Below are 27289 nucleotides of genomic sequence, written 5' to 3'. Positions count from 1 at the left end.
ATCGCATTCAGCCCCCATCCAACGCGCCTTCAGCAAATATCATCACGATGCCCGTCGTCAAAGGAGGTGTTTGGACCAACATTGAGGATGAAATCCTCAAGGCTTCTGTCTCCAAATATGGCCTTAATCAATGGGCGCGTGTCTCGTCGCTGCTGGCGCGCAAAACGCCCAAGCAGTGCAAGGCTCGATGGAACGAATGGCTGGATCCTAGCATCAAGAAAATCGAATGGAGCAAGGAGGAAGATGAGCGACTCTTACATCTTGCCAAGATTATGCCTACCCAATGGCGCACAATCGCCCCCATCGTCGGTCGAACTGCGAACCAGTGCCTCGAACGATACCAGAAGCTCCTTGACGAAGCTGAAGCCAAAGAATCAAGCCTTGGCCTGGCAGGCCCTGCAGGCGGCGAAACACAAGCGCCTAGTGCTGATGATGTACGAAGATTAAGACCCGGCGAGATGGATCCCGATCCCGAGACGAAGCCTGCGCGACCCGATACCATTGATCTCGACGAAGATGAAAAGGAGATGTTGAGTGAGGCTCGTGCTCGTTTGGCCAATACACAGGGCAAAAAGGCAAAGAGAAAGGCCCGAGAGCGCCAACAAGAAGAGTCACGCCGCCTTGCTGCGTTGCAAAAGCGACGAGAACTCAAGACTGCTGGTATCAATATCAAGGTTACGAGTAGGAAGAAGGGTGAGATGGACTATAATGCAGATATTCCTTTCGAGAGGAAGGCTTTGCCTGGATTTTACGATACATCAGAGGAGCAGGCACAAAATGAGGCGCAGCGCGCAGCCTTCGATCCTCGAAAGCAACAGCTAGCCAACAAGCGAAAGGGTGAGGGCGAGGAGGACAACGACCGAAAGCGAAAGAAGACCGAGAAGGACGGCTCTTCGGAATCACACAAGGCCGCCCTGAAGGCTGGTCAGTTACAAAAGCTTCGAGAGGCCGAACAGAGCAGCAAGCGCCGTTCGTTGGTTTTGCCTTCCCCTCAAGTCAGCGAGGGCGAGCTGGAGGATATCGTCAAGATGGGCAGGATGGGTGAAGCTGCGAATCTGAGGGCCAGAGAGAGCGAGAACGATGCCACTCGTGGACTGGTCAACACATATTCTACCCTTGACTCAGCTACCCCTATCCGAACACCAAGAGCTCCTGAGCAAGAAGACCATATCGCCAACGAGATCAGAAATATTCGAGCGCTGAACGACACAAAATCGGCTCTTCTTGGCGGCGAGAACACTCCCCTGCACGAGGGTGCTTCGTCGACTGGCTTTGACGGCATCGCTCCTCGAAAACAGACTATCTCTACACCTAACCCGTTGGCAACCCCGATGAGGGGCGACAACGTTGCTGCCACACCTGGCCGGCCAGGGCAAACGCCCATGCGAACACCTAGAGACACCCTATCATTGAACCAAGGTGGCGGTATGTCAATGGTTTCCGCCACTCCCAGGGATATGAGAATGAGAGATCTGGCTTTGCGCAACCAGCTCAAGTCGGGTCTTGCGTCCCTCCCAAAGCCAAAGGATACCGAGTGGGAATTCGATATCCCTGATGAGGAGAAGGAGCGCATGCAGGTCGACGAGATGACGGAAGAAGATGCTGCAGAGCGAGATCGTCGAGAGCAAGAGAGACGACAAGTAGAGGAAGCCCTCGAATTCCGAAGACGAACTCAGGTCATGCAAAAGAACCTTCCTAGGCCTGCACACGTCAATCTGTCCAACCTGATGAAACAAGCCAGCAGTATCACTGATGTTGCAGAGTCCCTTATCGCCAAGGAGTCGGCGAATCTTATGGCCAATGACGCCATGAGATATCCCGTCCCTGGTGGCCAAGTCAGCGGCGCTCCCAAGCCACTACAACAGTTCAGCGACAATGCCCTTTCTGAGGCTCGTTTGTTGATTTTGTCGGAAGCAAAGCTTCTTCCCAAATTCGAAGCTATTCAGATAGCCTTTGAAGGTCGCGCAAGCAGTTCTCTGCTTCTGGGTCTGGGATGCTATAATGACGATGATGAGGAAGAACAAGGGGTGGCTCTAAAGGCAGCGTTTGACGTAAGTTCCATCATGAGTCTTGAAATTTAAGTATTTACTAACCATCATTTAGGCTGTTCAAGACGACATCATGGCCACTGCCGAGGCAGGAGCTAAGCTCGAGAAGAAGCTATCTCTCCATCTCGGTGGATACCAGAAGCGACAGAAGATGCTCCGTGACAAGATGGGCGATGCATCCGATGCACTGGAAAAGGCACGTGTTGCTCTGGTTGGTTTCAAGACACTCGCTATTTCAGAGGATGTCGCTGTTGAACGACGTCTGGGTGCTCTTCGTGAAGAGGTCGGCTTTGTCAACCGACGTGAGAGAGAAGCACAGGAGAATTACAGAAAGGCCAAGGAAGAGCTGGACACGCTTATGGCGACAGGAGTAAACGGGGTGCATTAATGGTTTGTTTATGATGTATATTAAATAAGGACTCAATTAAGGCTGGCATGCTGGGGTCTAATCTAACAATCTGGTTCGCCAGGTGTCATCACGGTTGTCAACTTACGTTCTTTTCTTTCTCCCTCTTAGTTCAGTGTTATCCGATATGCTATGCTGTTTTGGTGACCTATTTGTGCTTTCTCACACCCAGTCTCGGCAACTTTATGGGTACAACGATCAGTGCAGATGCCAATGCCACAACGATACAGCAGATAAATGTGAGTCGTAGAGCGGCTTCGTAACTCAGGATGACCTGTTCGCGGTATTTGGGCTCAAGCTTGATGATCTCCTCGACTGATTCTCTTACATGGCGGATAATCTCGTCACGGTCTTCACCTGTCACGAACTGTTTCAAGTAATGAAACAGCGCATTCTGAACAACGAGAGAGCTACTCGCCACACCCAACACTTGGCCCAGACTGCGCCAGAGCATGAGCGTGCTTGTTACGACGGCTTGCTCGGATTGATCAGATGCCGCAAGAATGGCCATGAATGTTCCAGGGAATTGGAATCCTTGGCCGATTGACGATGGCATCAGAATAAAGAGGTAGACCCAAGAGGGCAAATCACGTTGGAGTGATGCCAGGCCAATCGTGCCGATAAGGGTGCAAATAGTACCGATCTGAACAGGCCATTTCAGCCTTCCTGTGTAAGTCACAGCAAACCCTGTGAATGTGCCCGTCGCAGAGGCAGCAATGGTTGGTATGATAAGCCGCAGTCCAGATGATGTCGCAGTAGTGAGAAGAACTGCCTGAAAATAGAGAGGGCTATTCAAACAGATTAGCAATGGGTCGAAGAGTGTGAACGGTGCTTACTACCAAGCATGGTAGTTACGTATGCGTGGAGATATTCAGAAGAAATCCGCAGTTATAGGTTCCCGACGCTTGCTGACGAGCCATGGAGTCTCACAAAGCAAAGCCATGTGCAATTAATGCTTTTCTACACATCATAAAGGGACCAACTATTTACTCACATATTAAACAGGATAGAGTTGGCAATGAGGGCGGCAATTGCGTTCGAGGCGACGAGGTTGGCTCTGGGGGCCTTGTAGATGAGATGTAGGGGCATAATGGGTTTATGAACCCACGACTCAACCCAGATGAATAGAGGGAACGTGATGGCGAACAGTACAAGGCTTGCGATGACAATAGGATGTGACCCTGGAGATTATGAAATTAGTCTCAAGTATTCCTTAAAGAAGTAGAATCGACTTACATGGCATTACATTGCCTCCAAGAGTCTACACCAAGATGATTAGCACCAAATCTTTTTTTTTTCTAGAACCACACAAGAACTCACCAAGCCCAAAATCACAGATGTGATTGCTGTAGTCAAAAGCAAAGAGCCTCGAAAGTCAAACTCCCTGAGGGCTTGCCACACACTCTTTCTCTGGCCCTGTATGCCCAAGTCGTCCGGAATGGCGATCCATGCAACAACCATACATATCAGAAGAGGTGGGACCTGAATCCCGAACTCCCATCTCCAGCCAAGGGAGTCTGCAATGGCACCTCCAGTAGCAGCACCTAAAGAAGATCCTACACCATAGTTCATATTGATATATGACTGGTATGCACCACGGTTCTCAATGGGAACCAAGTCGGATACGATGATGGAGCCTAGTGTCATCACCCCTCCAGCACCGATTCCACAAAATGCTCGGCTGAGGATGAAGCTCTCAATACTCCCGGCAAGAGAGGACCAAGTAATCGAGGCTGCGAATATACCCATGGCTCCCACAAATAGCGGTTTTCGGCCCAAGGCATCGGAGAGACGACCTAGGAGAGGTTGGAAGGCGGAGGACGTCAGAAGGAAGGCGGTGGAGAACCACGAAGCGGAATTGGACGCATTGAAATACGACGACACAACAGGATGAGAGCTGGCCATGATAGTTCCATCGAAGCATGAGATAAAATAGGCAGCCAGGATCTGGGAGAATATAAACCAGAAGCGGGTAGGTGAGGTATTGTTCAAGAACGGTGAGGGTGTAACGTCAACCGAAATAGTTGACCTTCCCGTGAGAGAAAGACGACGACTTTGGTGGCGAACAAGAGGAGTCTCTTCATTAGGTCCCTCATCGTCTAAATCTGTCGAAATCTCACTCTCGTCGTCGCCTTCGGTCACAGCTCCCTGATCCTCCTCGTCTACACCGCGATGAAGGTGAAGGCTAGCCTTGTAAGACGAAGGTCTCAGCATAGCACTTTCCAACGACTCGGGCTGTAAAAAGTGAGCGCCAGTAGTGAAAGATCTTGATAAAGCCTCATATGCTGTTGGATCAACGACATCTTGGTCGCTTTCGCTACCCCGAGAATTGGTCCGGACAGGAACTGGCACCGGACGGGTAGTGGGGGCATCTGAGACCGGACTGGTCTTTTGCGGACTCATAACGACGATTGAGTCTTCAGTATGAGGCCAATTCGAGGGTTATTGAGAATAGAAGAGATGAAAGTTAGAGATGAAGAAGAGGAATAATAGAAAAGACAAGACGCCTTAAAAGGAAATAACAACCTAGTCGGGGAACAAGGGAAGAGAGGAAAGAGTGGAGTCTCGCTGTCGTGATCGCAGACTTTTGCAGCCAAGTGCAGTGGAAATAATGATAAGTGCGCCCCGCAAAGACCCATGGCAGAAGCGGTGCAGTGCTGGTCATCTGCAACCACAACTTCCTATGAAGAAGTGGTAGGGAATCCATACCCGGTGTCTGTCTTTCATCAACCGTTTCTCGGTGTGAGTATAAGTGCGAGTATGAGTCAAGGCTTGCCCGAAGCCACATAGCGTACATCCCCCACGTAGGTAGGAAGAGTCATCTGCACATGCGACCTGCAAGTGGTTGAACTGGAGGGGTTGCTGGCTGACTAGATTAGTAGTTGGCTGGTTTGATGATTACCTACACTAGTAGGTAGGTAGGTTAGTAGTAGGTAGTCTAGTCTACCTAGTCAATGTCTCTTTCGACTTCACTTCTCGGGTTCTTACACCCGAGTACTGTACAACAGTCAGCCAGGATTCATCCCAATCACTACAATCACAACGCTCGCTCGCACGCACATACACCCCAAACTATCTCGTGAGAATAATTCTTGTCTCTATAAACCAAGTTAGTCAACGTTATCTCAACTTCCCCTCTTCCCCTCAAGCCATTACCCCGGCTTACAACCATCCATGCTCTCCGGGAACTACCCCGGCCTGAGGCCCTTCATGTGTGACTGATCAATTACTGAAGCGGTCCAGCCGCCCCCAAACACCCCAATGTATGCAACCCACCAACCTTGGACGTCTTCTAACTCTTTATCGTCCTGCTCTGCGATGCCGCAGCCACAAGTATGCCTGCTCCTGTAACGCCTCCGTCGTGACACGGGCTAAGTACGACTCGCAACGGGCTCTCGTCGCCGAATCGCTTGCTTAAAAGCTCATCGAGAAAGTCCTGGCAGTCCTGCAGATAGTTTTGAAAGTGAACAATGCATCCTCCTGTGTAGCCTACACCGAGTTCGCAATCACGATCCAGTGCATGTGCTCCGTCCATTGGAACATCGCCAGCCAGTGTCAATAATGCCAACGTAGCTGCCGCCACAATACCGGCTGCTCTAACCTCAATGGCTTTGGCAATACGGTACAGTGCAGTGGCGATTTCCTCAGTCCACTCAAATGGTGGTGACCCTGACGATTCGGGGAATTCTTGTTGAAGGCTAGTCATGAGAGTCGATGGCTGTAGAGGCTTAAAGTGACTCAAATAAGTCGTCGTAAGGTTGTGCCGCTGTAGCAACGCCTTTGGTAACGTTCCTGCAGCAATGCCCAAGTGTTCCGTCAAGTAGTCGACCAACATGAGCCGCCCAAGTTCGCCCAGATATCGACCAGAAGTCAGGTACTCCAATGGCTGGAAGCTGTTCAACTCGCCTTGTTGATCGAGTGCTCTGTCCCATCTTGTCACTAGCCCGACATCGTACAGTGGGGGTGCGGTTCCATTGATGCTCCATTCTGTGTTGATTGCGATGTTGACATCCTCTGCCCGTTCCTCTGGTCGAGCAACAACACTAGGTGGGCGCTTGGACGGGCTGAGTTGGCTCAACTTGAGGGGAATTGTCGCATTACAGCCTGTACCTAGGATCAGACCCATGCAAGCTCGCCGGTTCGATGCTTCATGGAAGTTAAAGATGAAGGAGACCAGCGTTGACACCGAGTCGTTGGCGATTGCTTCAACGCGAATGGGCGGTAGGTCTGGTGACTTCGCACGATTGTATCCATCAGTGAGTCGACCGCCCAGGTCCTGGTCAGAGGAGATGGCGAATCCTTTCCCCATGGGCATCAGTGTAGCCTGCGAGATTGAGTGCTGCACCATAGGAAAGCTGAAGGTTACTCCGAGTGGCATTGGCTGGTCGGCCTTGAGTTGCAGCGTCTTGCATCCATCTTGAACGACTTCGGCGATACATTGACCGATCCATAGAAAGAGACTGTCGGGGTTTTCGTTCTTCAGGTGCTCATCGATGGGCCATGATTTCTCCAAAAGCCTCCTGACCTGCCTTGTAGTAGCGCCCTCGTCAGGTCCATTACCAACATGGCCGTTAAGTTGATCAGACGTAGCAGATGACGCGTCGTTTCCGAGTTGGACAAAACCCACTCTTAAATTCGTGCCTCCTCTACTCTTCTGTTAGCTATATAAGGGGGCGAGAAGCTTGGTTCTTGACTGACATATCGATGGCCAAGTGACTTCACTGATGTCAGTTTATAGGGCTCCAGTTAAGTTTTAGCATAGCATATAACAACTCACCATCCTTGCCTTCGTTTGGCTTCCGGTCGCAGAATAGCCCCAGAAATAGGAGTTGGTAAGAACTGGTTCTCCGAGTCGCTGGCCAGCTTCTCAAATGTTTCAAGAAAGTTCTGGGATAGTTGCTCGATCTTGTCAATGTCGACAGATAATGGTTCTAGGAACTCCTCAATCGATAAAGAAGAAGTCATTATCAGTGAACTAATGGTGCGGTGCGGTGTGGTCTGACTAGTGGTTATCCGAACGTTGTAGGCACTACCAGTCTCAAGGTATCATTACAGTTGATTGGTGGTGGATATGAGGCTGTCTCCGATGAGAAAAGGAAGGGTAGGTGTCCACAGAAAACCTCTTTGATCGAGAAAAGAACCAAGTTTGTGTCCTTATAAATAGGCGAGGAAAGGAAGCGTTCCAGGAAGCAGCAAGTCTAAAGTTGTGTCAGAGTGTGAATCTCGGTCCGTGAGGAAGATGCAGGTTAGGTCCTTACTTTGGTGCTTCAGGGCAGGCGCTAAACAGGCACTCTGATGTAATGACGAGAAGTACGGATACCTAAGCCTCCTTCAGCTTGGAAGCTACTACCTAGCTCGAGTATCTGTGTCTAAATCCGGTGTAAGAGATAGATATCATCTCTGTTTTATTATTAGATATTGCTATCTAGAAATCGATCGATATTCACACGCGATTCACTTGCGGGGTCAGCTTTATAGCCCCGTTGGGTAGGTTAAGGCCCCGCTACCCCTAGAATGGCAGAATGATTGACTTACAGCAACTTTCTGCCAGGATCATCTTACCTGGCCATGCTGACCTACCTCCCAGGTACCAGCCTACCCAATAAATCGAGGCTGATTCATGATCTTTTTCTGAGCTGAGATGAATCGCGTGTGATGAGATGATAGGGAACTGGTTTAATAAATCAATACATATATTCATGTTAAGTTTGGCCATGTTGACAGCAAGTATCACACAGTGACATAGCTCATCTAGCTCATCTCCTAAAACGGCCTCCTTGACCAAATTCGGATAAACAATCCAGCCGCATGTGATTCGCATTCAGCTGCCTGTCATAACGACATCTCCTCCGCCTCCCCCATCAACCCTGGTTTCTCTATCAAATACCATTACCAAACCATCATCACGAAACACCCTTATCTCGTTATGGACGAGAAACAGCCTTCTCAAAGAGTCATGTTGCCAATCCAGGCTCGCCGCAGTCGCCCTACCATGACACTGATTGTCATGGCTATTGTGACATACACCTTTTGGATATGGCAACCCTTCAGGCCTCTCATAGACGACGAGTCTTGGGTTCACATCACAAACGACGATATTCAACCTACCGATAGTCTCGTGCCTTTGGAAGCACATATCATGAGCAAATGCCCCGACGCAAAGGTAATGCTCGTCCTTATAGTGTTAGGTTTGAACCATATACTCATCAACTACTAGGAAGCTCTCGAATTATTGGTGTTGCCTGTCATGCAGCGCGTTCATGACAAGGTCAACTTTACTCTATCTTATATCGGCCGGTATTTCCATCCTCAACTCCCTTCCTCGTGTCTCAACTAATGCCTAGGTCCTTCAGGCCAACTGCCAACGATGGCGTCGACTGCATGCACGGCCCTTCGGAATGCATGGGCAACATCATTGAACTTTGCGCCCGCGAGCTTTACCCCGACCCTAAGATAAATCTGGGTTTCATTATGTGCCTGAGCCGTGACTACTCAGATATCCCCGGCCGATCCCTTGTCGAAGACTGCGCGCTCGAATCCGCTATCGACTTCCAGCAACTGAACGAATGTGCTGTCAAGGAAGATGGCGGCTATGGTTTGAGTCTCTTGCGCCACAGTATCAAAAGGACCGCAGACGTACGTCGGGACCGGAAACCAACAACAATAATATATGCATGCTAACACTTGCTAGGCCGGCGTGACGAAGAGTGCTACCATTCGTTTGAACGGCGAAATTTACTGTATCCGCGATGGCGGCGAGTGGTCCGACTGCCCCCACGGTTCTAGTGTCAACGATCTCCTTATTGCGATTGAGAAGCTTCGCCGCCAGTCTTAAGTGGCTCAAAGATCTCAGTCCACAACTCACTCGCCTCTCCTAGCGTATAGCTCATCGCGATGCCGTCCATGCCCGCCTCGTCGTCTCCCGCCATCGCCCCCAGTGTCTCCATAATACTTTCCAGTCCGACCGCCTTGCCTGTCGCCTGCGTCGCCCCCGCCTCGAGCTGAACATGTACAACATGAATGTGGAAGTGGTAATAGGTTGGCTGGTAGTGCACGTAGAGCTTGAGCTGATCCGGCTCGATGGACGGATACGTCTTGACGGTAGCGTCAATAAGACGGGTCTTCATGTGTTGCAGCCAGGGAATGTGCTTCTTGCGAAGGTCTCTCAGCGACCAGATGTCCCGTCGCTCGACCAGCGCCAGTAGATGCAGCGCGTCCAGCGTCTTGCGGTCCCAGTTGAGGTCCGGCAACATCAGGAAGCCTTCGTCGCCAGCCTCGCCCAGCTTTGTTCTGTACATAACATCTTCTACTTCTTTACGTCCTTCTATAATGTTGAATACCCAATTGAGTCTTCCCTGCTCTCTCTTGCTGAGCATGTATGGTCGAATATGGTTCATGTAAATCTCTGGTGTTTCTGTGACAAATCGTACTCCCTGCTTGCTGTACTTCTTGACATGTGCCTCGGTGCATGGGTAAATCAGGTTGATCTTCAGGTCGGCGAAAAAGTCAGAGTCGTCAGGCTTGGTTGTCTCAGCACCGCTGCGGCCCATGTACCAGTGATATATGTCGTTGGCACCCAAGTTCTGCACTTGCGCGAGCTGAGCAGGCACATCGGCGAGATATTTCTGCGAAGTAGAAAACGGGGCGCGCTCGAGGATCAGAAGAGCTGGGTTTTCATCGATAGAGCCGTAGAGAGAGATACGTCGACCTGCTTGATCTAGAGACAACATCAACTTGGTGAACTTGGAATGCAAGGACGAAAGGAGATGATGTTCTACCTTGGTTGAGGACACGGTCGAGCTTGAACTTGGGCACTAGGGCCTCGGCGTTTGCCTTGACATCAGCCATTGTTGGTTCGAGAGCGTCTTCAAATTGGCAGGCAAGGTGAAGATGAAGTCAAGAATCACGATTCTTGCCCCTCTTTAACAGTCAAGGGAAACAAGATGAAGCACCCCGCGGTGTGGGGCCAGGCATGCATCTACTGTGCAGGCAAGTCAATAACTCCACAGCGGCAACTAGATCGACCGCGTTCCAGTCGCATTAGATCTAAAACAACTTCAAAGACACAGGGTCTATCGCTACCGACTGGAATGTTGCCATTCAACGTCACTTCATGGGCAGTAGAATATCATAATGGATCATCAAAAGTTAACCTATTTACAATATCGCTAAACTAAATCGTCAGGCGTCATTGTAGCCCTGTGATAAGAAGTTCTGTCTATCGAACATAATCGTCAGAAACCTTGAAGAACGTAAGGATAGCTTCTCCTTGTGCCTCAATTGTTTGTTCTTCCTCAGAACCCTCATGCAATACTTGAGCGGCTGGAGAGCCGTTCAAGCTGCATCATTACTCAACCTACTGTCGATCCCACTTCCGCAAAACAACAGATCTGGATGCTCACCCCGGGTATATAATTCAGCGCTAGAAGAAAGTAGAGACTTTAGTCTCGTTGTATTGTGGATGTTGAAGAGACGGATAATGGCGTAGTGGAAATGGTAGGGAGGCCGATTGGGAACTGGAATATCTAGCCAGTAACAGGGCGTGATGACTGATATTCGATACTGTAAACCAAGATGTCCATCGGGTTTTTGCTGCTGATGCCAACAAGAATGCCGTAAACCAGGACGCCGTAAACAATGCACCAATGTCGTGTCCTCCCAGGACGCCATATTCAAGGTTGAGACTTCGTGGCTGTATCTATCATCAGAAAGCGGCGAAAGCATTAGAGCCAGATTCCGTTGATCCATCGCCTTCGATGGTCTTTCTCCAGTGTTCAGGTCGGCAAACGCAGACCAGAGGGAATGCCTTGATCTCGCCTTCCGCCGCCGGTGAGCTGTCACGGCGACCCGACGCGTTCGAGACGCCACTATCGCGTTGAGCTTGTCGTCGAGCCTCCCATTCATCTGCCCGCTCATTGAGCATCACACCTGTCGCCCAGCCATCATCCCAAATGCCCACAACCTTGAGCATATCACCACGCTCTAAAGAGAATTCGTCGGCCGCGCGGGGTTGGTAAGCCCAAAGGGCGGCGATTTTGTCACCAGGGTGAATATCATCCTGGGAATAGTAGTCCTTGAAGAAGGGCAACTGTTCTGATTGTTGACTGGCAACGCCCTGTGGTGACGAGAAATCCCCAGCGCTAGATGGAGACTGCGGTACAGAGCTACCAAGGGCGGAGTTGCTTGAAAGTGAACCAGTTCGTCGAGGCCTAGCGGGTGGTGGTCGAAGAATTCCGCCGCGAGTTTCGGAGGAAGGTGGGCTTGACGCGAACTCGTCTGATGAAGAGTTGTCAACGCCTCTTCGTTGATAACCCCCTACCGCAGCCATTCCTCCCGCGGCTGATGAAGTGTCGCGATGGTGAGATGGTGAATTGCCAGAATGACCCTCCAGTGCGGACATACGCGCTATACGGCCACCCGGAAGAACTTCGTATCCCTGAGGAGCTGTTGAGGTTGTTGCTTGAGTCATAGCAGTTGGACCCTGTCGGGCGGGCGAGGGTTGGTTGAAAATACTGCCTTTGGGGCTACCCGGTCTCCGTCTTCTCCTGAGACACAAAAGGAGCGCCAGTCCAAGCAAACCTACACCTGCGAGAGCCCCAATGACGATTCCAGCAATTGCGCCACCGCTTAACCCACCACCTCCGTCCTCGTCGGTTGCCTCATCCGCAGTGCTTGATTCAGTCGCCGAAGCCGTTGGAGATTCTCGAGAGAAAGTAATGGTGGCGGCCAATGTTGGCAGCTGTACATCTTTACAACGGTCCTCAGCATTGGAATTGTAGCAGCAGGTATCGGTCGAGTTAAGGCCGCTTGATCCACAATAGGAACAAAGTCCAATGGTGCTGTTACCATAGCCACAGTTTTCCGACTCGTTGTCGATGGCTTTGATACACGTCGATGAGTCCAATGAGCCTCCGGGAAGGGCACAGTTGGTGAAATCGGCCCTTATTAGCTGCAGCAGGCCGTCTGACGGGTTGGAGCAGATTTCGTTGTCTGATGTCAAATAGACCTCGCTCTGGGCGAAGTCGGCACAGTCGTCGGCACACAGGGGTCGAGACTGTGTTGCAGAAAGACCGCAGGGCTCAATAGAGTTCTGGACAATAGCGTTACACAACACACTTGTTGTGAAACGAGCATATAAGGCACTGGTGTTGGTCAAGTCGAGGTCCTTGCAGCCAAACAAAGACTGGTATCTGAGAGTTGTAAGCAGTTGGGCCTCAAGGATAAAATTGTGGGTGTTGGCTTACTGCCTTTGCACATATTCTCTCTCGACAAAGCTGGAAAGCTGACTGTCGAAGGAGGCTCTATCCGAAACATATTGCAGGAATGGACTATTTGATGTCAGAAACAGTTGTGCTTTGGACGTACAAAACTCACAAGAAATTACGGATGGTGTCCCCGGTGGAAATGGAGGCGGATGTAAATGCTGGACACTCCTTGGAGCCCTTTAGAGAGATACAGTTTGAATCTTGAGCTGTCACCAACATCGGCGACGCAGAGAGCAATGCGAAGGCAGCAATCTTCGAGGCGATGTGTTTGCGCGATTGGCGAGCCCGGCGAGGGCCCGTGTTTTGACTAGGCGCAGCCATCTTGACGGTTGAGGCGTTGGTCCTGGTTCGACAATCCGGCGTAGAGATCGGTAATATTTTGAGATTCAATGACACCTATATCATGGTTGTCGGGATAGGAACTTGAGATGAGTTTGTTTGTTTTTCGCCGAGTCGGGTCCACAGAGGCCCTGAGTGGTTGATGCAAGTCGGTGGAGAGATATTGGGCGGTTGATAATCGTAGCCAAAAAACTGCTCTCCTGAGCAAACGAGTGTGTGAATGAGTGATTGATTGATTGATTAGTTAAGTTGGAGAAGAGTCGAATTGTTGTTGCGCAATGGATTTCGTTATACGGTCAAGTGATAGTAGAGGTTGGTCGAAAAATTAAATTACGATTAGTTTCCCGGCAAGGAAAGAGCGAATGTCGTCAAATAGAGAAAATTAAGGAAGGTGAGCTTGGTCCACGAGAGTCAAGTCGAGTCGATCCCTCTGGAGAAGAAAGCGAACTTGACAGCTCAATCCAACCTTTGGATTGTCGTTCGGGCTCGAGTTGATTGAGCGTGTGTCGGATGGAGGAGGATCCAAGCGATGAGACGCACACACTGGCTGAGTACGAATGAGGAAGGAGGAAGGGGGGGGAGGAGGAAGAAAAGAGAACCTCGATGTCAAGCGAGAAAATCCCAGTGAAGTCAGTCAGACCCAGCAGCCGTGGACGCGACGCTCGGGCTTGTGGTGAAGAGAGTTGACCTGGGATAGGATGGCCCTGGTCGAAATAGTAGTTAGGGGGTGCTAGGGCGGTAGGAACTACCTGGGGTCTCTGCCGGGAACGAACGAACGAACGATATCACGGGGGCGCTCAGAGAGGAAAAAGAGACGGGAGGAGAGAGACTGGAGACTATGAAGAAGCCGAGCATAAAACAGCGAAAATAGTGCTGGCGCTTGGTGTTTGATCCATGCGTTTACCCAAACAACTAACTGGAGGGAAATGGCGATAGCCAGGGTGAGTCGGGTCGTGCTAAGCTCAAGAAGGATTAGGTCAGGTCCGACAGGCGACAACGGGTTGGCTTTACAAGTACCTTATCACACAATTGATATGGTAGTGATACATTTCCCGCTCAGCTGGATCTAGACGTGTTTAATCTTGCGGAACAGGGATCGAACGGAAGCCGAACAGGGTCCAGGTAGCGTCATTAGACCTGCCCACCACTTAAATAACGCCTTGCATAACCTCCACCATCTGGTCTGAACCTCTGCGGGCCGCTAAGACCAAGAACCAGTGATTAGGTAGATCGCTAGATGACCCTCATCAACACCACGATTTTGTGTATTTATCTCATCTGAGCATTTTGAGCTATCCTGCCTCGATCTCATGTTATCACTCGAGAACCCATGCTTACAAAACCCAGGTTGCGAAATAGAACCTGCAAGGAGACAGCCCTTTCAATAGTCACATCTTGCTATAATATCTTGTCTGCAGGTCATCGTCACTTGCCTCCCCCTCACAGCATATTAGCAGTAGATCGTGACCCATTTCTTGTCCAATCCTGATTCAGATTCAAATTCGACTTTTCTACTTCTAATTGCGTTGGACTCCACGTGTACTAATTGATTCAAATCAAAGACTTATAAAACTTGCAGCCCAATGAGAACTCATCGACATTTGCTTTGACACCGGTAATCCACCCGATAAACAAAGACCGATCGATAACCTCCTTGCATAATGATATGAATCCAGAGAAACTCTCTCTGTTGCACGACTATCCACGCGCAGGAACGAAGATAGGTCTTGATACGATTCTGCGAGGTTCTTATGTTCTTGGACAGTGTCCTTTAAATGTTTTCATCGCACACATGATGCACAAGATATGCAAGTGTCAAGCTAGTATAGAAAACTTGGCGATACACATAAAATGAGAAAACACTTGACCGAAAGAGAGAATGAAACACTTCGGCTGCAACCCTCTCACCGTTTGAACGTGGCAGCAGCCACGAAAATCTCGGCCGACTATTATTGTTGTGAGCAACTGATAAGTGGCTGAGTCTCTGAGACAACCCCTAGCTCAATCTTATTATCATTATTACTTTTTAACCTTCGTATACGGGTTATCAGCAACCTGACTTGATGACATCCTTTGCGGTATATAATGCGAATGTTTCCTTTTCTTTTCCAAGTACGGATGCATCTCCAATCTTTAAGCTCGCGCAACAACATAATTTCAAGACTGCGTCGCCGCACAGCGTGACATTGTGAACTTAGTCTGTTCATCCTGTCAAGCTTCTTGTGCCTCTTGCGTGCTCTAGCGAGACGAGGGATCTTTTGATAGCGTGATCCGTTACGTGCGGCAGTATTTATGATTTTATGGCAATGCGCAGCGATGCACAAACGGGCTTGTGATCTTGTGTCATGCACTCTGAAACGCATGATATAATGCAGTCGGGATCAAGACGAAAATATCACAAACGCCTCCACTATATTCGTCTGAGCTTACCCCATGAACTCCAGGATCGCCTGGAAACCCTCTGGAACTGTCCATACCCGTTGGTTGTTTGAACAGGTGTCAACCATAACTGGTAACTAGAGACTTGTACTCTGCACAAAGCAGCAAGATCAGCACAGCACAAACTCGGGTTCCTGCAGGCGTACACAGGCAATTTCCCACCCTTGTGGAATCCCTTGCTCGTTCCGGAAGCGCGTTTCACTGACTTTTGTCATGCCACGATGCTACCCTGTCCTCCGTTGTTCTTCTGGCGGTGCTCATTGAAGCGATGTGCGCTGTCCCGCGTGCTAGTTAGCCATTAGCTGCCACTACCGAGCAAGCGAAGTTGCCTTGTCGATCACCAGAGTTTGGCCTGTCTCGATCGTTCGTTAGGCAATGAATGGAAGAGATATTTCTGATGGCTGAGCGTTAATTTTACCTTGGTCGAGAACGAGGTAACAACGAAAGATTATATGTAGCAGTTCGTCGATACGATGCCTAGTACACCGAGGCTTTACCTTGCTATCGTCCATGTAGTGCTAAACACTGACTGGATATTGATTAGCATGACAGAACAACCACTACCAAGTATTGTATAGTTATTCCATTAATATCGAGTTAGTATAGCAGCACCCATTGGTTGCAGAAGACGGTCATTGGCTGCTGTAAAATTCTCGTTCTGGCGGTGACGAGGATTCGGTCACCCTAGAGCACCGTCTATATGTATTTGAGTTCGCTTTGAAACGATACCAGTATGCCATTTTGACTAGGTAGGTACTTAATATCGGTGTCTTTGTCTTTTCTTAGGACTATATAAAATGTGTACCTATACTATGTCGCGATTCAATCCATGGCATCGCGAAACAACTGACATTTGAAAAGAGTAAGAGTTGATGATGTTGTTGCATATATAGATAGATACACTACATGGGTTTACCCCCACAATTGCCTCCAGCATGCTAATAGATATCAGAAAAATTGGCCGCTGGAGGCCGAAGGGGTAAAATTACTAGGCCAGCTTCTTTCTGCTACTTAGTCCAGACTGCTTAGGCTGTTTATGTTTGTACTCTAAAACTTGGGGAGCCAACGTTCCTGCTACCCACTCTGGTGTATGTGTATGTATGCCATTCGACAAGTCCAGCTCGCAGGAATACAGACCGCCTCGATGGATTCCAACTACCGGATTGGCGACGACTTGCTTGGTCGAGCCGAGGCATTTGTGGGATAGTTAGTCTATAACGTTATCCGGCTCCAATTCTTCTTCCAAGTACGGAAAGTCTTTAGTAAATCCCTCCACGATCCGTCACAATCACTACTCAGTATCAACAACTCAACAAAAATGACAGTCGAAGAAACGGCGAAACTCTTTACTCCAGCCAAAGTTGGCAATGTTGAGCTTAAGCATCGAGTGGTGCTTGCTCCCCTGACGCGGCTTCGGGCAGACAAGACAACCGCGGTCCCGGCGGATTTTGCTGCGGAATACTATGCTCAGCGCTCCTCGGACGGCGGCCTACTCGTTTCTGAAGGCACTTTCATCGCAGAGGAGGCTGGAGGTATGTCTCGGGTACCAGGCCTCTATTCACAGGAACAGATTGCGGCATGGAAGGCCATCACCGATGCTGTTCACGCCAAAGGAGGCTACATATTCTGTCAACTCTGGGCTCTGGGGTAATATTCTGAGATCATATATACGAGGCAAGATGCTGATAGTGAACAGTCGAGTTGCCAACCCCAATGTTGTCCCTAACATCTGGAGTGCTGGTTCAAAGCCCTTCGAAGCTAAGGGCGCTGCGTCTCTTCCTAAACTCACGACCATGACCGAAGCCGATATTGATCGATTCGTGGGTCATTATAGACAGGCTGCACTGAATGCGATCGAAGCTGGATTTGACGGCGTTGAGCTCCACGGAGCCAATGGATATGTAAGTCTTGTTATGCATGCGTAATCCAGCTGACTGACATTATCTGTAGCTTATCGATCAATTCGTGAGTGCACCGGATGTTATGTGACCGAGCAACTACTAAAACTACAGCAGCTTCAAACCAACAGTAATGACAGAACAGATTCATATGGTGGCAGTCTCGAAAACCGTTTCCGCTTCCCTTTGAGAGTTCTTAATGCTGTCTGTGATGCCATTGGTCCTGAGCGTGTCGGCATTCGCATGTCGCCCTTCTCCCGCTTCCAAGGCATGCGTGAGGCTGATCCTCTATCCGTCTTCGTGCCTTGGGCCAAGGCTATTGTCAAGGCCCAGCCATCTCTTGCGTTTATTCACGCCGTTGAGCCAAGGATTGAAGGAGGAAGTGACTCGCCTGACAGCCACCTCAAGACAGACGACACTCTCTCCCCCGTTCGAGACGTTGTTAGCAGCTCAAATGTCAAGTTCATTGTCGCAGGAGGATTCACCCCGGAAACTGCTGTCAAGCACGCAAATCAGACAGATGACCTTGTCGGGTTCGGTCGTTACTTTATTCGTAAGTCATTTCATGAGAACCTACTAGTGACTATGGACATGCACTGAAATCTAGTACCAGCAAACCCTGATTTACCAGCGCGAATCAAAAATGGCTGGCCGTTAACCAAGTATGATCGCTCGTTGTTTTATACACCAGATAGAAAGGGATACACTGATTACCCGGCATACAACCCTGATGCATCTAGACTTTGATATACGAGAAAATAGACGATAAAGAATATTGATAGAGCCTTGAGGCAAGAGTACACATGGTTAAACTCTCCGAGAAACTCTTCAGCTGAAAATGTATGCACGCAAGGTTATTGAAAGTTTGCTTGTCTAAAGTTACCACTAACACATTCGGCGATATTGCAGCTGCTAATTCATAATCAACAAAGTTTCAATAGACAAACTTTTCTTGATAGACAATAAAAGAAACTCTGCAACCCGCGATTCTCTCATTCTCCTTTTCAGTTTCTATCTGCCACTCACACAGACTTCACAATCCCCAACCCACAGATCTTTATCCCGACAACCATTCACAGGAGACGCGATGTGCTCTATTCCGGAGCCCATACCACATATCTACACAGGAGTTCAAGACTTCTTGAATAAGTCTCAGAGGTCCTGGCAGGCTGCCTGCGCGGCGTGGAATGAAGTCCCAGATGCTCCAACCATAAGGCTGCCAGTTCAGAAGGCGAAAGTCGTTATCAGTCAAAAAGAATGGGCGATTGAGCGCGCTCGGTGTGCGAACCAGGAGTCTCTTGATGATGTGCGACTAGTTTTTTTGGACTGACGCTTCTGTGCATCGAGGTTCTGTAGGATGGGCGGCTGTGTTTCGGAAGGACTGCACCTGGGTGCGTATTATGGCAAGAGGATCTGGAGGAGACTCATCCCGTATCGCAGAGCTTCAAGCCATCGACCTTGCCCTTGACTACACGATACAGCTCGTTGAGAAGAAGACGGAGAACGAAAAGGGCCGGCTGCAAGTACTTCAAGTGTACACTGACTGCCAAGCCGCGCTATTATGTTTGAGGAAAGCTCTAAGAGACTTGTCAGCTTTGGACACCGACAACGAAGATCGACGTTTTAAATACAAGACAATTAAATCGCAGGTGGCTCAGAAGATAGCGTTGGAGATGGGGCATAAGGTCGTAAAGCTTCAAGAAGTTGGCGTATATGCTGAGTTTCACTGGGTGCCTCGGAACAAAACCATTGGAAACATCCATGCTCATAAGGGCGCTGGTCTTGTGAGAATGGGAGGGGGATGTGACTATACGCTCAACAATGCACTCATCGAGTTCCAGCCAGCTGACCCTGCTGGGGAAGGAGATGATAACAAGACGAGTGTATGCCTGTAAGTTATGTCCTTTCTTTATATCTGTGCTTGTTGATAACTAACCTTAAGCAGAGAACACGTTTATGCAACCGTGCCGCAGAAACATATGGCGGAAGAAATTACGTCGACGTTGAGAGAAAGAGCGGCAACAGTCAAAGAGATACTCGCAGAGATGGCCCAGGATGCTGCAAAAGAAAGGGAACGCGAAGCTACTTGGCAAAGACTAGCCGAAGCAAAATCAGAAAGCCCCGAAGTTGGGATCGATTGGCACAGCGACATTTTTGCTATAGACCCAGAATTGTATCTTCCTTTGCCAGAGGAGATGACCGGTGTGGTTACTAGCAAAGTTGCAGCAGAGGGGGCAACTGGCACATGTACTGGAGAATAGATAGCACATTGAGGGCATTAGAAAAGTTGCCCGCTCGAGGTATAAGAGACAAAATTAGCAAGTCAGTTAATACCGTTTGGACCGTGATCTTAGGCTATCTATTCTTATACCATGAAGTTTAGATAGGCAGTTTGACAAAATGACATCGTACGGACCGAGTGGCAGTTGCTATACCAAGAGTTGAAGCCTACCTATATATGCTTTATAGGGCTGAATCTGTGATGGGAATCTAGGGATGCGCTGTGGTAATATTCCTACCGGTAGCCCGGAACAGCCTAAATGGATGATTCATGAAGTAATGATAGAGTTTCTGTTAGTTCTCTTATTAGCCAGTGAACCAAAGGAAAGGTAAAGACAAGACCACCATCCATATATAATGTTAGACTGTTAGTTTCCTCGCGATAACCATAACCACGCGCTCCATCGGACAAGTTTTATGTTCCAGCCCGACATGAGTCTAGAACTGACCTTTGTTAAATTAATGTGAAATTACCCGACAGGCTAATGATTGATTAGTTAGAGTCAAAATCACAAATTATCTTCACGCACCAAAGCCGACCGTTCTAGTTCTCTCTAGCTCGCCAATCATATTGATCTCGCTCCTTTCGCGCTCATGGAAAACCCCGATGCGCCGACTTCTATTGCCCTAATAGGAAACGACCCACGGGCGATCTCCCGGTAGTTTCGCGACGCCGATGACCGATACCGATACAGATCATTAGTAACGAATACAGAAGGATGAATGTTCCAGTTAGTTATTGGTTGACGAACAGGATATTCAAGTCTGGATTACATACATGCAGGCTTATATGGAGCAAGAATATCCTGACCATCATGCCATTTTCTATTCACCGACGAGACAAGTTACCATCTTCAACTTGATTGTATCTGATCTATTCTGAATATATTACTGTGTACTTGATAGTACAAGGCGAGACTGCCTGCATCACTACTTCAAAATGTCATCACAAAACCCAAGCGACATGCCTCCTCCTCAAGGGCCCCCCTATCTCCCTCGCACAGCTGGCCTCGGTGGCCGTCCAATACCCTCGGTCGATGATCCCATCTCTGGCGTCATATTGGCATTCTTCGTCACAGGCGCAGTCCTCAACATGACCATCCTGCAACTCAACCGTCGACGATCTCACAAATTCATCCTCTCAGGCCTCCTCTTCGGTTTCTGCATGGCCCGTATAACCGCAAACGTCCTGCGCATTGCATGGGCTTCGAATCCTACCAACTCGAGCATCGCCATCGCCGCCAATGTCTTTACAAACGCTGGCGTTGTTCTCCTTTTCGTCGTCAACCTCATCTTCGCCCAGCGCATACTGAGAGCCTACCACCCACACATTGGATGGAGCAAGCCTGCTTCGTTGGCCTTCAAGTTCTTTTACTTTTCCGTAGCTGCCAGTCTTATCATGCTCATCACAGCTGTCGTGTACAATTTCTTCACACTAAACTCGCACACCAAGCAGCAGCTTCGCGACATCCAGCTCACTGGTAGCACCTTTCTCGCCACCCTCGCATTTCTCCCTCTCCCTATCGTCGGACTCTGCTTTGTTCTTCCTCGAAGGACACCCATGGACAAGTTCGGCCAGGGTCGCATGCGCACCAAGATCCAACTTCTCGTCTTCACCACTGTTCTCCTTTCACTGGGTGCCGCATTTCGAACTGGGGTATCTTACAAGATCCGCCCCGCCAACGACCCAGCGTGGTATCACAGCAAGGCGTGCTACTACTGTTTCAACTATGTCATTGAGATCATTGTAGTATTCTCGTATGCTCTCTCTCGGTTCGACCGTCGCTTCCACATTCCTGACGGCAGTCATGCGCCTGGCGATTACTCTACCAACAAGAAAGCCCCTCAAGACGCCATATATCGTGTCAACACCGAAGAGGAAGTCTTTGGCGAGGACGAGCGACCACGGACGGCAGAGCAGAACCAACAAATGCCAAGGCAATGGGATGCAAATCTCAAGGAAGAGCGCGACGAAGACACAATCTAGATAGTGTGTAGCAGAAAAATCAACCTTTAAGCTTTAGGCTACAAAAATAAATAGAATAAGGGTAGGGCCTGAATGGCATGAATGGACTTACTAATTGCGTCTCTTATGTTTCCAGCGGCCAACTTTTCTTATACACTGATAACTGTTTGAAGTTAATCCTTAATAAGACAACGTTGCACAAATATCTTATCTGTGACACTTCAAGATTGCGGAGGTACATGTGGCCGAAATCTTGTACTACAAGTCCATAGTTATTGGACTACGACCAGCAAACAAGAAATACGACATTAATGAGTTGACGCCACATATTAATTAGTGTGGTTATAGAATTGTCAGTATCGTGTAAATGATGTACAACTTGCGACGACAACTTGCCTTATGCTGCGATGCCTTCGATTTGAGCTCTGTTATATCCTGGCTATCGTATTTTCATAGCCGGGCTTCCTCTCTAATACTTCATTTCCTTCCAACTTAAACAGACATCACAGCGAGAAGCTTGAGACAAAAATTGATCATGCATGCGTGTTTCTTTCTCTTACAGCGCGGAACTCAAATATGCGTATCTAAGCAGTCCTGAGGCGGAGCGCCGCAACGTGGTCTACCAAACCCTTCCCAGCAAAGGTATAGCCGCCCAAATGCTATCGTGCCTTTGCCGCAACGTTTGGGAACTCGCTATGAGCAAAGATGCTATATCCGTACAATTCATGCGCCACAAAGTTTTAGTTTGTTTGGAAGGTTCGTCGTGTAGAATCGTACAAGGCCGAGCTGCAACGTCTTTGAGGCTGGCGCAGTTGCCCCAAATATGACAGTTCGACATTAGCTGGCTCGAGCTTGGTGAGACGTGGGTATACGTGACGAGATTAGAGGAAGTAATCGGGAGTCCCTATCATGACTGTCAGCCAAATTCAATTGTGTTTATGCATTGGAACTTACGTCTTGAGACCATAGGCTCGCCGGCTCTAGGGCAAGGGTCAAATTGCAGGCTGTTATTCTTGGTCAGTTCATCATGTAACAGATGCAATAGGTTACGGGCTGCAACATACAAGGTGTACTTCAAGTGCTCGTCAATTTCCATAATAGCGGCTTGGTTACCGCATCGGTAGCAGTAGTTGGGTGCTGTCATCATGTTAATCTTGCGAAAGCCTTGGCGCATCTTGACAATTGAGACAAACCTGAGAAAATGGTAACCACATTACGGTCTTGAGACCAGTTGTAACCCTCCATAACCAGCTGATGAGCTCGTGCGATCAAGGTCAAGCCGTTGTTATGGTTGAAGGCTTCTGAGATATCCTGGCCGAATGTGTACCCCGCACCTCGAGGAGAAATTCCCCAGCCGCATCGGTCGTCGGGGTCTGACCAGAGAAGGTCACACATGGGACCCTCGTGTGGGACTTCCTGGATACGGTCCAAAGCTCGGATGTTATCGAGTGTGTCGATACTAGGAGAAAGACCACCGTGAAGACAGAAGATCTGGTTGTCGATCAGGGCAGTGAGGGGGAGGTAGTCAAAGAGGTCGGTAAAATACTTCCAGACATTAGCGTTTCCATATTTGCGAAGACACTCGTCGTAGAATCCGTAGACCTGAGTGATCTGACGGGACTCGTGGTTTCCTCGAAGGATGGTGATTCGCTGAGGGTATCGGATCTTGAGGGCGACGAGAAGGGTGACGGTCTCAACGGAGTAGTAACCTCGATCAACATAGTCACCTATCCGGAGTAAGTATTGACTGCGTAAGATTGTAGGATGGTGATGGAAGCGTACCCATGAATAGGTAGTTGGTGTCGGGGTTGGGTCCACCGATCTTGAAGAGCTCCATCAAGTCGTGGAACTGGCCGTGAATATCACCACAGACGGTAACAGGGCATTTCTGGCGATGTTTTAGTTCGAGTGTCTTGAACATACGGCGCATGACGGTAACATACCACTGGCTGCACGTTGGACTCTTCCTGTAAAACTTCTCGGGCCTGTATATTGCACGTTAGCATTCGGTCGCCTCACGCGAGAAGCGCTAAAGCTTGTTGAGTGTTGCACGCCCGATGTTATTTACGATCGTGTGCATCACATGCACAACAGCTCTATCGCCCTCGTTGAATTGGCATCCCGCTCACCTTATCGCACAGTCTCTGAACGTCAGCTTCAGCCAGCTGCTTGCAGGACATCAAGCTCTCGATCCAGCCGTCAAGAGTGGGGATCGTAGTGGGCTCGAAGTTAAGCACAGGTGAAGCTTCAGCGGGTGCTCGCCCAACATCCTCCATATTGGTATCCATGGCTCAGAGATATAGAATCGAGTATCGAGATGTGTTGATTGGGAGAGTTGAGGTTGAAATGACGTTGACGTTGGATGCGGTCACGCCTGAATCGCGAGCGGTGGGGCACGAGGCACAAAGGCGGCGGTCGTCAGGGGAGGAGAAAAGGGAAACAAGGGAGATGAGATAATCAATAACAGCTACCGACACCAGCAGCAGCAGCTTCTGTCGCTAAAATCGGTCTATCGCGGGTGGAAACAGGAGGCGTAAATAGAAGCCCAGGTTGGGAGAGGGCGGGCAAAGCTCGTTGATGAAGATTTTTTGGTGGGCGTTGTTAGGTGATAGTTAAATGATGATGGGGAGCGAAAGGAGGAGGGAGTGATCCATGGATGATGTTGGTGGTTGCCAGTCTAGCCTAGCACGCCTGGGGCTGGCTTGGGCTACTAAGCTACCTACCTACCTGTGCTTAGCTGGGGGGCACCACCAGCACAACGCCATTCAGTGACTGCCCCAGTCCTCGGGCTTCCAGTCCAACTAGACGGCCCTCAGAATTGGAGCCTTGTGTGGCGTATTCTACTTGTGTTAATATCATGACTACCTGTCTTCCTACCCATATGTATTTGTTTTGGATGTAGAGTTGGTTTTACTTATGAAACGAACCTAACGGCTACCACAAAAATAACCATATTAGTGGCTGGTGCTCGATTAACAAATCTTTTGGATATCAATGTATCAGATAACCCAATACCTGTCCATTTCGTCATTGCTCGAGGGGGTTCTCAGTTGCATCACGGAGCTTACCTCAAGCGGATGTGGCTTAATAAATGCCAACACTTTGAACATCAAGCACCATGTTTCCTTAATCAGCTTCTCAAATAATCATACCATGCGTTAACTACTACAGCGGCTCTCCAATTCCAGCCTGGGTATTGCCACACGAGTGATCTTGCAATCAACCGATGCTAACATGGTAACCAAAATGTTCCCAATATCAGCATCGCCAACTCATTACCTTGACGCGTAAAATGTGTTTACGATAAGCCCAACCCCACCGAAGGTCCCTGATCAATTGGCTCATAGATCATTAGGTTCTTTCCGACCAGGTTTTCAAAGTCCAATCCGACTTCAGATAACAGCTTAGAATGCTCCTTTGCTCTCTCCATGCACTGCGTCCAGACCTGTCCCCTGAGCTCCGTACTACTAAGCTGGCGTGCCAGGATAATGTTGAATGCGTCGACTTCCTCCTTTGCCCACTTGACGCACACACTCATCATCGGTGGTGGGAAGCATGACTGAAAACATTGAACTGTGTTGTGAATGACCATGAAATACACAAACGAGAGCTCCCAGATGTATAGATGCAAATCTCCCTGGAAAATGCATTGCCTGTGATCGTGTCAGTAATAATACCAAAGCTGAGGCAATCTAGATCTACTCACCTGGTTCGTTTGTGGATTGTGCCACTTCTCGCTGCTAGATACGACTCGCGGGCGCTGTCCTCAAAGCCCAGCCTCGTCAACCAGCTGACGTTGCGCCTTGTCTTTGTATTGTTGTCGTGTGTCATTTCAAGCTCCCGACCAATCATGTTGGCTAGCCTGACACATCGTTCGTTTACTTTGAAGTTGATAAAGTCTTGAGCGATTGCGTGGTTCTTCAACCCGCGAGCGATTGCTTTAAGTTTCTCAACGCGGACTACAGCGTCCTCAAATCGTTGCATCGCAACGTCGATATCAAGATCATCCATCTCGCTTTCAACCCAGCGCAGATTTTGTTGCTTGCCATCCACCTCAATGAGCATATCCTTGATATCTGATAGCGTCGCAAGAAGCTCTGTCTTTTGAAGAAGACCTGGGTCTCGGGAAGCAAAGTAATTGATCGTCTCACGCGCCTTGTTGTTGGCCTCCATCTCTGATCGAAGACCTTTGCGCAGCTGTTCTATAGCCTTGCGCACATTGAGGAGCAGCTGTTTCTTTTCGGGGTCTTGGGGTTTCTCCGTCCGATAGATGAAAGATTCCTGACCAACACCTCGCACCATAATGGCGTCCGCAAGCTTATTGCGTCCGCTGTTTGATGATTCTCCGGTGCTCGACATGTCCACCACCTCTACATCCAACAGAGGCCAGCAGCGGTCCGCCACCAACTTCATCATCGGCCCTCGTGCATCTGCACCAGGCGCATCTGCCTTTCGCTTCTTACGCGATGCGATAAGAAGGTGGTCGTTGAGTAGAAAGATCTGCATTGCTCTGCGTGACTTGTATGTGGCATTGTCGAGCTCAATCCAGGGGCCAGCGTCTTGAACAACATGCCGTCCTACCGCATTAGGGAGGAATTTTTGCGATCCTTCGACGCCCTTGTACAGAGCCTGCATTTGCGAATTCCACATGGCACTTCTGTCGGCGATAGAAGTGCGCCTATCTCTTCTGCTACTGATGCCAGGGGCAACCCCCAGATCGCTGGGCATAGGTTCATCGCTTTTGGCTGCAGCGGCTCTCATTGCAGTTGTATTCACCTTGAGTTCTGACATGAAGTTTTTCAGGTTTCTCATCTCGCTCTTGAGTTTCTCTGCTTCCTTGCTGATCTTGATGAATTGTGTTCTGTTTTGCATTACGCTTTGTTGTAGATCTGTTCCCACACGTGTCTTGACTTGGCGCAACGACTCTTCGAATTCGCGAATTTGATCCTCGGTAGCATCGCTTAAAGCAGCTTGAACGTATCTATCTGGCTTCAGCTTGGGATCGCGCAAGCCCTTGATATCAATAACCGGAGCGACGCCAGGTCCTGAGCGCGATGGGGGCTTCCTAGCAGCAGCGACGGTCTCCCTCGGTTCGTAATTAGCCAGGGAGGGCATTTGCGGCATTGGGGGTGCTCCGCCATTGGAAATAGAGGACGGCTGGTTGAATCGTGTCGAGTATCGTCGCTTTACAAGATCCGATGTCTGTGCAGCAAGGTTAGTATAACGAAACCAGAGACTATTCTTGGATCATATTCACCTTTCCACCAGCCATTGGGGGAGGACGTGGCCGCGGTTGAGCTGAAGCTTGACTGGGGTCTGCGCCTGGGAGAGGTGGTCTGTTGGAATCATCTTGAGCAATCGGCCCTGAGATCTGGCGAGGCGCGCTGATAGTTGGCCTCTTCTTCCTCCTGCCGCTACGAAGCGATATCTTATTGCGATCCTCCATGCTGAGCGAGTATTCAAGCTACTAAGGTAACCACGTTGGACAGAATAGGCAATGCGGGAAAGGCGCGATCGATAGATAGATGCCGTCAAGCCGGCGATTAAAAAAAAGAATTTATACGATAACGCGCAACGATGTCTCAAGTCAAAACAAAATAATGGTTTGGCCGCTGGAGCCAGCCGAGCTCTATCATGAGGTACGTGTA

The 27289-nt window shown here is 49.3% G+C and overlaps 11 protein-coding genes across 11 annotated transcripts; 5 read left to right on the top strand and 6 right to left on the bottom strand.

Annotated features, from left to right (window-relative positions):
- FGSG_09807 (pre-mRNA-splicing factor cef-1) lies at positions 1-2537 on the top strand. Its single transcript, XM_011329578.1, has 2 exons — positions 1-2051; positions 2104-2537. Exons 1-2 carry the CDS (start codon positions 48-50, stop codon positions 2434-2436), a joined length of 2337 nt encoding a protein of 778 aa, XP_011327880.1. The 5' UTR covers positions 1-47; the 3' UTR covers positions 2437-2537.
- A 65-nt stretch (positions 2538-2602) lies between these two features.
- On the bottom strand, positions 2603-4871 carry FGSG_13650 (uncharacterized protein; the record flags this gene model as incomplete). The annotated part of the gene is made up of 4 exons (XM_011329577.1): positions 3775-4871; positions 3691-3715; positions 3449-3635; positions 2603-3242 (listed from the first exon to the last, which is right to left on the bottom strand). The coding sequence occupies exons 1-4, from the start codon at positions 4855-4857 to the stop codon at positions 2603-2605; spliced, it is 1935 nt and encodes a 644-aa protein (XP_011327879.1). The 5' UTR covers positions 4858-4871.
- An 875-nt stretch (positions 4872-5746) lies between these two features.
- FGSG_13651 (uncharacterized protein) lies at positions 5747-7234 on the bottom strand (the record flags this gene model as incomplete). Its single annotated transcript, XM_011329576.1, has 2 exons — positions 5747-7108; positions 7232-7234. 2 exons carry the CDS (start codon positions 7232-7234, stop codon positions 5747-5749), a joined length of 1365 nt encoding a protein of 454 aa, XP_011327878.1.
- A 1146-nt stretch (positions 7235-8380) lies between these two features.
- Positions 8381-9135, top strand: FGSG_09809 (uncharacterized protein; the record flags this gene model as incomplete). The annotated part of the gene is made up of 3 exons (XM_011329575.1): positions 8381-8617; positions 8672-8751; positions 8808-9135. 3 exons carry the CDS (start codon positions 8381-8383, stop codon positions 9133-9135), a joined length of 645 nt encoding a protein of 214 aa, XP_011327877.1.
- Positions 9136-9254: 119 nt separating this feature from the next.
- Positions 9255-10302, bottom strand: FGSG_09810 (uncharacterized protein; the record flags this gene model as incomplete). Its single annotated transcript, XM_011329574.1, has 2 exons — positions 9255-10171; positions 10233-10302. The coding sequence occupies 2 exons, from the start codon at positions 10300-10302 to the stop codon at positions 9255-9257; spliced, it is 987 nt and encodes a 328-aa protein (XP_011327876.1).
- Positions 10303-11158: 856 nt separating this feature from the next.
- FGSG_09811 (uncharacterized protein) lies at positions 11159-13040 on the bottom strand (the record flags this gene model as incomplete). Its single annotated transcript, XM_011329573.1, has 2 exons — positions 11159-12644; positions 12829-13040. 2 exons carry the CDS (start codon positions 13038-13040, stop codon positions 11159-11161), a joined length of 1698 nt encoding a protein of 565 aa, XP_011327875.1.
- A 3775-nt stretch (positions 13041-16815) lies between these two features.
- On the top strand, positions 16816-17995 carry FGSG_09812 (uncharacterized protein; the record flags this gene model as incomplete). The annotated part of the gene is made up of 3 exons (XM_011329572.1): positions 16816-17144; positions 17194-17398; positions 17513-17995. The coding sequence occupies 3 exons, from the start codon at positions 16816-16818 to the stop codon at positions 17993-17995; spliced, it is 1017 nt and encodes a 338-aa protein (XP_011327874.1).
- A 487-nt stretch (positions 17996-18482) lies between these two features.
- On the top strand, positions 18483-19656 carry FGSG_09813 (uncharacterized protein; the record flags this gene model as incomplete). Its single annotated transcript, XM_011329571.1, has 3 exons — positions 18483-18632; positions 18712-19286; positions 19341-19656. 3 exons carry the CDS (start codon positions 18483-18485, stop codon positions 19654-19656), a joined length of 1041 nt encoding a protein of 346 aa, XP_011327873.1.
- A 959-nt stretch (positions 19657-20615) lies between these two features.
- On the top strand, positions 20616-21662 carry FGSG_09814 (uncharacterized protein; the record flags this gene model as incomplete). Its single annotated transcript, XM_011329570.1, has 1 exon — positions 20616-21662. One exon carries the CDS (start codon positions 20616-20618, stop codon positions 21660-21662), a length of 1047 nt encoding a protein of 348 aa, XP_011327872.1.
- Positions 21663-22013: 351 nt separating this feature from the next.
- Positions 22014-24242, bottom strand: FGSG_09815 (serine/threonine-protein phosphatase PP2A catalytic subunit). Its single transcript, XM_011329569.1, has 7 exons — positions 23771-24242; positions 23585-23626; positions 23424-23529; positions 22835-23368; positions 22706-22778; positions 22596-22645; positions 22014-22545 (listed from the first exon to the last, which is right to left on the bottom strand). The coding sequence occupies exons 1-7, from the start codon at positions 23927-23929 to the stop codon at positions 22523-22525; spliced, it is 987 nt and encodes a 328-aa protein (XP_011327871.1). The 5' UTR covers positions 23930-24242; the 3' UTR covers positions 22014-22522.
- Positions 24243-24939: 697 nt separating this feature from the next.
- Positions 24940-27087, bottom strand: FGSG_09816 (exocyst complex component EXO84; the record flags this gene model as incomplete). The annotated part of the gene is made up of 3 exons (XM_011329568.1): positions 24940-25294; positions 25348-26843; positions 26899-27087. The coding sequence occupies 3 exons, from the start codon at positions 27085-27087 to the stop codon at positions 24940-24942; spliced, it is 2040 nt and encodes a 679-aa protein (XP_011327870.1).
- Between the last annotated feature and the right edge of the window lie 202 nt (positions 27088-27289).

The sequence above is a fragment of the Fusarium graminearum genome, chromosome 4, assembly GCF_000240135.3.
Source record: "Fusarium graminearum PH-1 chromosome 4, whole genome shotgun sequence".
Classification (NCBI taxonomy): domain Eukaryota; kingdom Fungi; phylum Ascomycota; class Sordariomycetes; order Hypocreales; family Nectriaceae; genus Fusarium; species Fusarium graminearum.
Note: the sequence above shows the minus strand (reverse complement) of the source record. Positions and strands in the feature narration are given on the sequence as shown.